Source organism: Anopheles coluzzii, chromosome 2, assembly GCF_943734685.1.
Source record: "Anopheles coluzzii chromosome 2, AcolN3, whole genome shotgun sequence".
NCBI classification, from domain to species: Eukaryota; Metazoa; Arthropoda; class Insecta; order Diptera; family Culicidae; genus Anopheles; species Anopheles coluzzii.
In genome coordinates, this window is record NC_064670.1 from 42,663,177 (window position 1) to 42,677,424 (window position 14,248).

At 39.9% G+C, this 14,248-nt stretch overlaps 2 protein-coding genes across 8 annotated transcripts in view; one reads left to right on the top strand and one right to left on the bottom strand.

Moving 5' to 3' along the window:
* LOC120948809 (uncharacterized) overlaps positions 1-14,248 on the top strand; it is a 192,603-nt gene that overhangs the window by 31,900 nt on the left and 146,455 nt on the right. The gene's annotated exons all lie outside the window — the stretch shown is intronic.
* LOC120948808 (uncharacterized) overlaps positions 1-14,248 on the bottom strand; it is a 138,060-nt gene that overhangs the window by 23,776 nt on the left and 100,036 nt on the right. For all 7 annotated transcript variants that reach the window (XR_005750980.2, XR_005750982.2, XR_005750983.2 and 4 more), the window contains one exon: positions 339-3,024. Coding sequence is in view for 2 of the 7 variants with exons in the window: in XM_040365534.2 (XP_040221468.2) it covers positions 339-1,277 (939 nt within the window). In the remaining 5 variants the exon portion in view is untranslated. The remainder of the gene's footprint in view (positions 1-338; positions 3,025-14,248) is intronic.

Sequence of the window (14,248 nt, forward strand, 5' to 3'; positions counted from 1 at the left end):
AAACTTGCGCCTGTTTGCGTTTAATATAGTTATATTCTGTTTCTTCTTTGGTGCAACAACCATTGTTGGTCGACACTTGCCTACCATATTATTGGGTTTGGTTGTCAGTGAATTATGAATTACCCATAACAGGATAATCAGTCCTACGTAGGGGTCCATACGGGGCTAGAACCCATGACGGGCATGTTCTTAAGTCGTACGAGTTGACGACAGTACCACGGTACAATTGCAATAGACTATCGCAAAATATAGTTAACATAACCACAAAATTTAGTACAATGTGTTTAACTACACTCCTCAGAAATACGCCAACAATAGGGTGATATAGAGATTTTTACCTGAACAGTTGGCGGTTTCCGAAAGTTGTTCAGCTCGGGTAGCAGAAACTTGGATTTGTCCTTATCGTTGGCGTCGGTCTGTTGGTTAACGTTGAGATTGGTAGCGTTGTTGCGTTGCTGCTGTTGATGTTCGGGCGGGGCAATCGAGCACGTGGTTCTCGTTGGTGTCGTGATCGTTGCTGTCGTCGTCCTTGTTGTCGTCGTTACGGCTGCAGTCGTCAGCGTCCTGATCGTGGGCCGAACGGACGCGGTAAGGACCAGCTCAGTGTTAATTTTATTCACCGGTTCAATTGGTGGCTTTGTGAACTCGACCGACAGTTTCCGTATGTCCGCTGGCAGACGGTACTCGTTCGGCTGGGAGATGGTGCAGAGCGATATCGGTGTTATCGTTGACGGAATGCTTCTCGCGTTCTGGTCGATAATGACTGCGGCTGTTGAGACAACGGTTCCAATAAGCGGTGGTACGGTCTTGTCGATCTTTTCCTTTGCTCGATTCCGAATATTGTTACAGTTCCGATCGGCGTTGACGTTTTTCGATCGATGGCGCTGTCTACTGGAGATCTGATTCTGTTGTTCCGAAGCGTCGATTAGAAGGCAGTTGTTGGACTTAGCGTTGTTGTAGTCGTTTTTAGCGCTGTCCCTACTGTTGCGTCGGTTATTTTGTTGTTTGTTTATACTGCTGTTGCTGGTGATGCTGCTGCTGCTGCTGCTATGACTCTTGTTGCTGGCAGTAATCGTCCCGTGTTGAGGAAACTGCCCTAAATGTTGCTGCTCTGTCTGTTCTTGCTGATGCTTTTCGGTTTCAGTAGTCCGAGGTTTACGGTGCTTTCGGTTGCTGATGTTGCGTATGAGTTGATTGATGTTGATTGCCTTCTGGACCGTTTCGGCGTGCCGTTCACGAACGGAAGTTGTTGTGCGAACTGACAGCATCACAAACATAGCCCGTCGGTTTACAATTCCAACACGTTAGCATAATATGCTAAAGGTGAGATTGATTTGTGGCAAAGTGTTTTGTGTGTGTTTTTATATTTTTATGACTTGATGAAAACTTTCACTTTACGACTTTTCACTTTCTATCGTACACACAAACACACTCACACACACATTTTAGAACACGGATGTTATATTCCGTAACTGCCAATAATAACACCTTAGTATATTTTCACACCTAACTATTTGTCTCACGCACTGTGTTGGTTTGTCTTCTACACTACTCAGTTACTCAGTGCTAATTGGCTTATTTTGTCTTCTTTCATATTCCGTTTGCACTTCATTTAATGTACATAACCGTTACCAGTATTACACTCTACAGTTCGATATAACGCTGCTTGAACTGAATATACACTTTTCTATTATACGTTTTTCTATGCACGTAACGAACTGTTCGTTTCTTGGTTCACGCTATCTCATACAGATGCCAATGATTTGTGCCGACCAACATCAACATTGAGTTACCTTTTTCTTTATGTCTCTTGTTCAAACTCTCGTTTCCACTTTGAGACACTAACTTATGGCAATGACAATTGGTTGGTTCTCTTTGGCTCGATGTGAAGTTTTCGTTAGGATAGCTTTCCCTTCCCAAGAATGGTGTTGAATGCAGTAGAAGTAGTAGTAGTAGCTTGTAGTGTTGTATACTTTACTTATGTGCGTCAGGAGATCGAGAGAAAAGTGAAGCTGCCCTGTAGAGCGCACAAAATAGCAGCGACAGGCGTTGTCAGAATTCAAAATGTAGTTTGCACTGATTGTAGTTTGCACCCCCGTATTAGCTTCGTGGGTACTGCATTAGTTAGACGCCTTAGAGCTGCTGCTGACCAGTGTGTCAAAAATGTGGCTGTTCTTCAGCTCATCAACTCAACTAGCACTGTCACTTTGCAGAATGTTTGAAAAGGCAAAGACGATGTATACGTGTGCGTTTGTGGTTCGTGCTGAAAAACTGTTCTTAGCCGTTGAAACTGACCACGTATTTTGGCGTGCTTTACTAAATTGCTCTTTCGGTAAGCCTGCAAAACCGAGAGGAATGTCGATAGTGTATGTGACTGTGAGCTAGAGAGAGAGAGATAGATAGACAGAGGTATAGACTGAAGAACCAAACTCGGGAAGGGATCACAATCCGCCGTATTGATATATTCCTTTCATACACTTCACCGGTTCCTGCCACCGTGTGATGTTGCTGGAATTCTATGTAGTTTTAAAATTGGATCGTATATGTTGCTGTCTGTACGGCTGTGTGTTCTGATGGTGTGTAGTCGCGCCTTTCGAAGAGTTAATGGTTCACCTAGCCACCCAGTTCACCTTTGCCACGCCAATGCTGCTCTCGACGGAGTGATATTCTTTTGTTTGCCACTAGCACGACAGCATCTGTACCAAGTGAAACCGTGTGTGAAGATTTTTATCATTGGCGCGCTTTCCAGTGTTATGTCACTTCTTTTCGTTCGCCAAAGTGTAGACAATTAAACGACAGTCGCGACACGATGGTATTTAATTATTTTCACACCCGAAAGCAGAACCCTTGGTTCGCAGAATATCGGACGAGTCGTGTCGAGGATCGTGTAAGATGATTTCTTTTATTTTTTAGTATTTTCATAGCTTTTCGTTTTTAGTCACATATTATGGGCGTACTGGTGACAAACTGCACTCGTTGATTATGGAGAACAGTGGTATTAAACGGTTCGTGCTGAAGGTTTGACTGTAATCAGAAAAGAAATAAAAAACTAGAGTTAATTTTGTGATACATATACACCTAAATACTCAGGTACACGCTAATTATTGTTATAAATTGTTTTGCAATAAACTAAAATTCATACATCTATTTTAGTCATTTTTAAGCATATTATACAAAGAGAGTCATGTGAATAAATTATTTTTAAAACATTTGTACTTTCGTTCGGTTGTCAGTAAATAAAAATCGTCGAACACCTTAGTAGATAGAGGTACTTAGATCATTAGGCCGATCTGGTGGTACAGTCGTCAACTCGTAAGACTTAACAACATGCCCATCATGAGGTCAAGCCTAAAACGGACCGTGCCTCCATAAGTAGGACAGACTATCCTGCTATGCGTAATCAGTAAGTCACTATAAGCCAAGCCCACAAGTGGTACAGGCATGCCTTGAAGGACAACGATTGTTGTGCCAAAGAAGAAGAGAAGATCACCATTGAAAATCAAAATATATTACAAAAGGTGCGAGGGTAAAACAGGTAAAACACGTGAAACAATATCATCGGAAATACCAGCTATTGCGCAATTTTAATGTCCTACTACAAATGGTGCAGAGACCGCTTCCGTGTCACTTATTCAATGACAATAAATGTAAGTTTAAATTCATTTTGTTTTCGAACGAGTTTTTTTTTCATTCTGCAAAAGGTTAAAATGTAGAGTTGGCTATTATGCTGCGATGAATAACGAATTAACTCATCTGCGGTTTCTGCGCCAACGGTGGACAATGAATAATTGTTGATGGGTGGAGAGGGGATGTTGAAAATTCGAGCGTATGATTTTAATTTGCCATGCTAGGGAACGTTTCAATTAATTGTATAAACATAGCGAAAGGTTGAACAACAATATTTTTCAAACCGTTGACAATAAAATTATGATTTACGGCTTTTACGTAAGCGCTCAGTAGAGGAAAAAAACATGAGCCACTAACGCTAGGTAATGAAAGGTGGGCATGCCACTGCAATAACAATGCAGTGTGTAAATAAAGTTTGGAAAAACGGAAAGGTAGTGTCGATAATTTTCCACAACTTCCGTACAGCGAGGGAAAAATATGCTGCCAATAGCTAGCTGCACTTGTATATTCGCACTAGCAGGTTATGGGGCTTGTTTATACTCCGTCAGCTGCTTCATTAGCAGTGTAAACTAGAATGAGGTGAAAAGTTTGGTGGTACAATGAAAATGTTTTTCCTTTCATCGGTTTCGTTGCTGTATATTTGTTTTGTTTTGCGAATGAATTGACTGATGGAACAGCGGTGGGATTGCACGTGTACCAATCGTTGCAGTATTGTGTTTATTTCCCTGTTTCATTTTGATAATGCTTGTAATGATATTATGCTTCATAAGGTTTTAAATGTATCGTGCCTTGTCAGTGTGAAATAATTTGTACTAGAAAATGTTATTTCCTAAACAACTAAATAACTAAAACCTGGTTCAACGTTTACTTGCGTCTCCCACTGAATTGGTATGCGAGAAAACCATATCTATTCATAAAACCATACCATATTGAAATCAAGTTATTTACTTACTTATCCGGCGCTACAACCGCTTTGCAGTCTTGGCCTGCCTCAGGAGTGTCCGAAACCGGTTACGGTCTCGTACCTTCGTCTGCCAGTCCGTTATCCCGGCCTTTATGGCCGACGCCTCCACGTCATCTTGCCACCTCAGTTTGAGCCTATCACGCCTCCTCTGTCCTTGTGGACGGCCTAAAAAGACTTTACGGGCAGGGTCGTCCATTTCCATGCGTACAACATGGCCAGCCAACCGGAGTCTGGCGAACTTGATACGCTACACGACAGTGAGGTCGCCGTACATCTCGTATAGCTCGTCATTATAGCGGCTCCTCCATTGTCCTTCCACACATACGGGGCCAAGTAGCCTTCTGAGCATCTTCCCCTCGAACGCGGCTAAGAAGGTTTCGTCAGATTTGGACAGTGTCCATGTCTCAGAGGAGTATGTGAGTACCGTTACTATATAAGTACTATATAGTCCCAGCTTCATCCGACGCGACAGGTTCTTTGAGGTGAACCGTTATTTCAGACTGTAGAATGACCGGTTGGCAGCCAGCATCCTTGCGCGCAACTCTGCTTCCATGCTATTTTCGTTGCTGACCTTTGACCCAAGATAGGTGAATTCTGGGACGACTTTCGCCTATCTGTACGTCACGCATACGTAGATTTGGATTATTTCTTGGTAGAGCCACTGATGCCACCATCAGTTTGGTCTTTGCCTCGTTAATCTCCAATCCGAGGTTCCCTGCCGCCTGTTCGATCCTTTGGTAGGTTTCTGATACATAGGAGAGCCGCAGACCAATGATGTCTATATCATCAGCGTATGCCAGGATCTGGGTTGACTTATGGTTCCCTTATGACTTATGGAAGATGGTTCCCGTAGTCTCCGCCCTCGAGTTGTGGATGGTTCTCTCTAGCGCCAGGTTGAATAGGAGACAGGCAAGCCCGTCTCCCTGGCGCAGACCCTTGGTGGCAGTAAAAGGTTCTGTGAGTTTTCCATCCACCCTCACCTGGCAAGTGACGTTGGTCATAGTAATTCTAACTAGCCTTATCAGTTTGGTCGGGACTCCAAAAGAGCTCATAGCATCATACAGTTCAATCAAACAGATCAATATGATTTATGTTTAACTTTAAATTTAAGATTAATCTTCTTTAACATGAGAACCTATGAAAAAATGACGAACAAAATTGATTTGACAATAATGTTTCAGAGTAGGATAGATTGTAATGAATGCTTAAGAGATTTTATAACTATTATGTCTCATATTGCCATACAGTTTTTTGTTTCATGGATTGTAATATGATCAGATTGCGCAACGCTTGTGTGTAGTATAGTAAGTGTTCAGTTCAGGTTTATAATAAATTATAATGGATACGTAGGACTGACTATCCTGATATGGGTAATCAATAAGCCACTGACACCCAAGAAACTCACTTCACTATTGGGTACAGGCAACGATTTCAAAAGATGTCTACGGGCCGTTATCAAATGCAATGGTGAAATATTTGAAACAAAAAAAGTGAAATGAAAGTTTAGTACTAATAGATGTTCTTTAAATAGATTCCGAAGATAAATCAATTTAGTTTTAATTGTATTACAAGAACAAAGTGTATCACTTCCCCGATGCCACCATGTATATGAAGTCATTGAATGATATGTAGAAGTCGGTTGGAGAGTGAAACGATGATCATTCCTTCAATCAGTTGGGTGACATGAGTTGTTTTCATACCGCTGTTAGATTTAAGAGAGCGATATAACTTCATGTAATTGATTACGTCTTGATACGATGCGGTCGTTAGTGTTAGTTGATGGCATCAATGAGTCGCATTTAGTCCATGTGGATCATGCAATTGTGTTTCAAGTTTCCTCGTCCTTAAGTCCTTCTAAAGAAAAGTTTACAATCCAGTATTTTACACTCGGAAGTGGAAACTCGTTACGCAATGAAAACGCTCTAAAAAATTATTGAAATGTGATTCTCACGTAGAACGAAGAACAGTAAATGATCTGATTCTCAAACATGTAGCACGGCAAGACACGCTTCTTCATCGTGTGCTAAATAATCACAGTAGCTATCGATCATGCGTTTTTTTCATTCAAACATCAAATCGTTCATTTTTCGGTAAGGCCAATGTGGTTTCTTCTTTTGGAATGTCATATTTTATGGTATTGTGGGTGGAGAACAGTTTTCGTATAGTTAACGCACATAGGTAACCCCACAACTAAGTTGAAATGTTCATTTAAAAGAGCCATCATCATCATCATCGACAACAGCATCAACGTCGATATCCATTGTAATGGATAACATCTAGAGTTCACGAGGGACTTTTACTTCACTCGTTCCTTTACCCGGTTGCAGGCTTCAAAAACGTATGCAAAATTTAGCAATTATTCAGCTGACGATCAAATGTCATTTCCTGCGCTGCTACAATATCCTTCCGATCCAATCCATTGCCGTGTTGTATCGAACCAAGACAGAACATCCTGTACCCAAAACGGGCAACTTTCTTCCATCAATTGTCGATAGAAAGTGTATTTACGTACCTATTGAATGAGATTGAGTGAAATCCCGTCGGAATTAGATCGATTACGTTAAAAAGCGAGTTTAAATGTATGTGCTGTTATCAATTTTCCTCCTCTCCCACAATCGCTTCAATGGTTGCGTGTGATATAGTGGTGGCGGATTGTTGGCGCCGTTTGCAGCTGATATTAATTATGCCGCAAATTTTGGCTGGCAGCGGTTTCGATGGATCTGAGTCCCGTGCCGTGGCAGTTCAGCAAATATGTGGCAGATTTATGGACTAAACGTGTGTCCTGGTTTGTCCCATTCAGGCGGCAGGATGTAGCGGGAATGGGAAGGAAGAAATGAGAAGAAGCGTCAGGAAGGCACTAAATTTGGCTGAATGAAATTTAAATGTTGAATAAATCGACCGTAAGGAATCATTGCCAGATTTGGAATTGTGGTTGGGTTGGAGGGTACTGGTCGTAGCGTGAGTGATGTACAATCGCTTTGACATAAATAAAAGGTGCACCGAATGGTACACGCTCAATGGAACTCATATTTCAGTCTACATGTGTGTTACCGTAGAGTCAAAAAGTGGCTCTGAACGAAGATACTCATCTGTCGGTATTCGTAAAAGGGCTCACCGATTTGAATTTCCACTCTTAATGGCAAATCTTTCATTGGTGGTCTTTTTATGGGCTTTCGCCATGGACTGATTTATTGCACGATTGTCGTACTTTCCATTCATTCGATATTTTCTTTGCGCGGTATAATTTGGTCGGATCGTCGTTTCTCATGTTTTTTGTTTGAGATTATTTTGCTAGAGTGACTACCATTAGAGAATAACCATTATATATTTAATATTAAAATTAATTTAAAATGACTGGTGGATTGCATTACTGAAGTTTGTCATATACTTTTGCTGCATACTATATACCGCACGTAATAAACGATTGTGCAAGACAGTTTTCTAATTAATATACGTCAAAGTTAGTTCAATCATTGCCTGAATAGGCCTTGGGCCTTGGGCTTGTGAAATCGATTCTCACTGGCACATGCTCACTAGCTTCTCCATCTAGGTGATAGGAAGATGCTTTGACATTTCATTGATTGCTACAACGTTTGTTCGCTCTTGACAGTTTCCCAGAATTATAACATCTTCTCACAGCCACTGTGCTGTGTACATACGGCGCAAAGCTGTCTGTCTGATCCAGACAGAGAACGAGAGAATCCCGTTTTACTTGCGCCGTCCGTGTTGGGATAGGAAATGGTACCCTTAATTTCCGGAACCGTGCGGAAAATGGATCCCAGATACACATACACACTCAAGTGAAGGCAGCCAAACTCGTGTGATTGTTGTTGATGTTGTGGAACATGTTGGTAAGAAAATGGCCCATCCTTCTGCCATGTGGTGTTGCTATTTGCGTCTGGGATGTGAGCAAGCGGTAGAGACAAGAAAGACGCAAAGATTCCTGTTCTTTAAGCAAGAAAAAAAAGTTTTCTTGTAAACCACACTTCATTTTCAGAAACCGAATGGATGGCTTGTCTCGGTGGACTTGCCTCGCAGTGGCTTTTGATTGAAAACGATTTTCCCCCTAGGTGACAGCATTTCAGCATTGGGTTGTTCTGGACAGTTCATCACTATTTCATTCGATCCACTTTGCGCAAGCATGTTTTTGGTGCAGGTCACTGTTTAAAGCTTCCCATTCTCGGCATAACCATGTTCTGTATCAATTGGGATTTATGTGCGGAGATTGTTTTCGTTCAGCTGCATGGGATTGAGGCTAGATCTGAAGCTAGTGCTGGAAAGCCAGTAGTATTTCACCGGCCTTGTTCCTTTGCGAGTTGGTGATGCAGTGTTTTAGGTTATTTGTGACGGATTTCAATGACATTGATACCAAAAGTAGTTACAGTAGTTTTTAGAAATTGCTTGAATGGTTTGTTCAAATCTCCCTTCAGGGGAGAGTGATTGGCTCGATGCAATAGTAAATGAAAACAATAAAAAATAGTACTACATTTAAAAGCTGATTCATTTTATCATTCATAATTTGTGTGTTTTTTTACTTATTTGAATGTTCTCTTCGTATTTCCGCTGTATGCTGTACGAAGACAACATTCAATCTTTGAATATTTTAAACTACATTTAAGAGTTTATCGGATTGAAATGTTTAGCAACTAAAGCTAATAAGGACGTTTTCATTGCCATTCGATTCATGAATAGTTTATTTGAATTTGAAAGAAAAAGACTGTTTCTATTATTTCAATGCTACAAAATCTTATCGACAAGAGGTATAATGTGCAGTGCATTGTTTTTCGTGTCAGTGTTTACGTTCACATGCTCATTTCAGCCATCAGTTGTAGATGTCAATGACGTAGAAAGAACAACACATATCGTACTCCTTGTACGATACATATCATATGCTTCCGTAAAGAAGATTGCACCATCATCCTCCATAGTCTAAAGCTATACAACACAACGGTGGTGCGGCTTTAAAATGTTGCCTGAGCTAAAGCGAAAGATGTTTTGTCGTTTCAGCAGCAATACGCGTTAGTTGGCGTACCTTCGGAACAAGTGACCATTTCTCAAGAGAGGAGAAAAATGAGACAGCACATAGAGACAGAGAAAGAGAGAGAGAGTATAATGACAGGCTGCCATAGCTGCATTGAGGCCGTTGTGTTGTGATGAAGCTGTTTATAGTCGGGGGAGTTGGTGGTAGGATATGCCCACACATGAATGGTGTCGTTGCAGATGAAAGATGCTTTTCATTATTCCGTGCATGCATGCTTTCTCCATTTGTAAGCAGTGTGTTGTTGGTTTTGAAGATACAGACACCAGCCGCATCCCCGCCCGGGTGACAGCCGGGTTGTTGCCGCTACCACTACTGTTTTTGAAACTTTTCGCAACAGAAAGGCCTTTGTATAATTTCTTAGCATATGTTAGGATTGGCTTGGAAATTGAGATGTATGTGTCGTTACTCTAACAAGACCCACAGAACAAGATCGCTAGCAGTTGTAAAGAGCGACCGGCTTCCGGCGTTCGGCAAACGCACCCGACGTCTTCATTATGCTGTGATTGTTGTGGTTTTGTTTCCCATCCTGGGGATAGTTTTTCTTACTGCTGAATGATGCGGAAAGCTTTTGACCTGGTACGACACAGACAAAGGGAGTGTGAGCCGAGAAGGAATTCTGGTAAAAGTAATTTTCATTAATTTGCATTCCTCCTTTTGATGGTGGGCGTGTGTGTTTTCTAATTATCCCACAATTTTAGCATTATTGCATATTGATTTTTCTAAGAAATTGTGCGAAGAGTTTCAATGAATGGTAACTGGCATGGTTTTTTTTAATGTGATTTACTAAAACATTACAATGATTATTGAAGTATAGTAATTAGTATTACTGTATAAATTGTATTTTTAATATATATATTTATTAGTTACTGTAACAAATAAGACTATTACATGATCTATACTCTTTGCCCGGTGTCAAGGCGTTCGGAACATGATTTGTTGTTTTTTTTTTAATTTCCAATTTCAACTAGTGATTTGGCTGAGGAGCTATCTAATCAATGTTAAAAACTTCCGTTGGGTTATTAAAATATGCTTGTTTAAAGAAATCAAAGTACAGTCAGAATTCAATAATTGAACGCGTTTTAGTCAAAGTGGGTTGATATATCAGTGCAATTTGATGTCTGAAAAAGAAAATAGGAAGAAAACCTGGATTGACAGTTCCATTACAAACTGAGTGCTTTGATGATTGTTCTATATTCTTTTTTCTAGGTCAATCCAAAATTTTCACAATTTTACATGATATTTGAGAACAATCGGAGGTCTTCTGCTGAATGAAACAAACGGATGTATGCACAGGCACTCTGATAAACTCCTCACTTTAAGTATGATACCGTATTTGGTTCGGTTGGTACACTGTTCCTTGCTTACTGGCTGAACAGATTCAATAATTGTTGCCTGTATATCAGATTTTGCGAAGGAAATGTTTTGTTGGAATCCAATTATCTTAGATCATCGTTTTAATCCAAGAACTGGTCGTCACGTAAGTTTTTTGGCTTCTTTCTTCGTGCTACGTCTGAGTAAAACCACATACCATTTCTGCGAGATACCGTATTAGTAAGGAAGAACACTATAAGCCTACCTGATATATACACCCACTTTGGTTTTAGTTGAACGCTCGATAGCTGGTTGAAAGTCTGATAAATGATAAATTAAAAAGGATGCGTTTGTATGGGAAACCCGGTTTTTGAAAATTTCCGTCCAGGTCGGTCCGTCCAGTGTACTTTGAATTTTTTTTTCATTTGACAGCTAGGGAATCCAAAGTTACTTAATAACTCATACAAAGTCCTTAGCAACCCTTACCGCGCGGCTACATGAGGTGAAATATACAGCGAAATGGACTATTTGACAGGTGAAATATCACAAAAATCTCATGGCTTGCCGAGAAAAATTTCAGATTTTTTTTTGTATGGAAAAACGTGCCAACTTAAAAGCTCATATTTAATAATTGGCAGAGAATCGAATTTCCAGATCCAAATCCAATGAGTTCAGACTGTAGTGGTGCAATGAAAAATGATAAATAATCTAGAAGCAAACCAAGCAGAAACAACGTGATAAGATTTAATACTTCAATAGTCTGACTTACTGAACTGTACGGAAAAGATAACAAAATAAAAAAAAAAACAATAAAAAATGTTGATAATGACGTACAATGCCGTACATGAAGGCAAGATTACGAAGATGTACTCGTTCAATGAGCATTTATTTAATTATTTCATATTTTGAATGGTTTTTGGGATCATCTTACCGTGGATAATTAAAAATATCCGACTATAAAAAAACGAAGAGCTAGTTAGTATCAACAGAGTAGTAGTATTAGCAGAGTAGCTAGAGTAGTATTAACAAATGACTATACAGAACTTAAAACGTATGACTTTTTAGGCAGTGAAGTTCATAGAAAAATTGTAAAAGATAAAAAAATTGAAAAAGATAGATACAAAATTAACTCACTTTAATTGTATTTATATATGAAAAATGATACACAATTGTTAAATGATGATGATGGTAGTAATGATAATAATGACATTATATTTTCTGCTTTTTTCTGATTTCTGTTCCAATTTTAATTATGGGTTGGTTTTACGTTTGAACCTACGCATGAAAAAAATCTTACGATTTATTCTAAGGCACTTTTTGAAAGAAGGATAAATTTTATTCAACTGTGTATAATAGCTAGTTTATCTACCGCCTTGGTAATAAAAACCGTAAATTCACTGCGCAGATTTTATGTCCCTCATTTGTCCCCCGCATGAAGGAAGACGATACGCATACAGCAAGGTGATTCTTTTATTGTTTACAGAGTGGAAGAGATAATAAATTGAAAATAACTTTGTCTGGGTACATCTGGAGAACAGGCTTAAAATATGTATTGTAGTATTTTTTTATATTTTTTGAGCAAAGTTTTATAGTATTTCATGGCCTGTGTATAGTAAATGGAACACTGAATGAATGTTTTAACTATGTTTCGATTATCAGCTTGGCTTTCATACCACATATTGCTATTTCAATACAGGTTTTGATGGCTACTGGAATACGGGTACGCAATATATGCAGTCCCACCCCTTTGGCTCATTACAACCAACTCGTGCTTCATTGGATGAGTTTAGTTTGAAATTCAACTGCCGAAAATGATGATAACATAGGAAGCACAGCATTGCCCGGAGTGGCATACTTTACAGCAAAGTACATCGTAACTTGGTAAACCGTACTTCGCTCCCAGGATAGGCAAAACCAGAACAGGGAGAGTAACTCCGTAGCTATTGTCGACTTCTCCATCGACGAGCTGTGGCAATAAAATTGTCGTAAAGTGAACTTGGCTCCGTTCGCCTTTTATTATCCAAGCAATTCCTTGAGGAAATCGATAAGAGACGGAAGCTCTGGACTCGTAAGTAGACAGCGGGCTGGAGTGACAGCTAACATTACTACCACTGCGATTTTTGAGCTGCACATCACAGCTTGTTTCGTTCGTCGCGTGCTTTGTATAGATGATGCTGATGTTGATGGCAATGATATGGACGATGATGATGCTGTTGCTGACGGTATGGAATCAGTTTTGTAACGTGTAGGTGAAAATATGAAAAGATTCTGGAAAGAGATAAGCTACTTCGTGAATTGCGACCGGACAGATGCGAGAAGCACGGAAACATTAAACTTTTGTTAGCGTATGATGTGTATAGTTGAAGTAACGATACAAAGTAGGCTATAATTTTTGGGCTCATGATAAACGCTTTGGCGAAAAGGAACATAATTAAAAACTTTAAGTAGTTGTTTTTAAAGAGGAACAATACAAAAAAAGCCGTGTTGCTTAACTACTTGAAGTAGTTGTTTGTAGACTGTAAGACCTGTAAACCCTTGGAAGTAGTATATCTAACCATATTATATTCCAATCATATTTGGAATTCGTAGGAACATTGTAGGAAGAATTTGATAAGTTTTTTTTAATTTGCTTGTCTAAAACCTTATCATGCTATTTTACGTAAACTTTGGGACTAAAATAGTACCTACATCGAAATCATACGGCCCTGCAGTGAAAGGTATATTTTTGGAGTAGAAGCGATCTTTTAAAGTGCAATGTAGTCCAAAGGTAATGAAATAGCGATATTGACCGGTGAGGATTAAATGGTGATAAAACATTGCAGCACCAAAGGCAGAGAAATTAAATTCTCACTCTGAGGCAGGCAGACTGGCTACTGTAGCCGAAAAGCAAGTTCTTAATTAAGTATATACAGTGAGTTTGAAATAAATTTCTTCTTGCTGGCTACAGATCAGTTTCATGATTCTTATGAGTTTACTGCATACTAAGTCTCTACCCGGCGGCGTAGCAAATAGGGTCCCACACCAACAAAGACAATATCTCCTTCCTCTCGCCCGGAAGCGGAAAACAGTTTTTGTTCAGTTTGTCCAAAGGTTTCCGGTATCAGGATATCGTGTTTAGGTGTTTGTTGTTTGCGGAACCACCGGTTAGTGCGTAAACTTTGTCTGACAGGCGGTTTTCGTGGTCGATTGGCCATCTTCCGAGTGGTGGTTTGTGAGCAATATTTGCGCAAGTTATCACCGTCAACCATCGAGGGGTAGGGAATTAAAGCAGCAGTACCTACGCAAACCATACCGGAAAAGGGAAC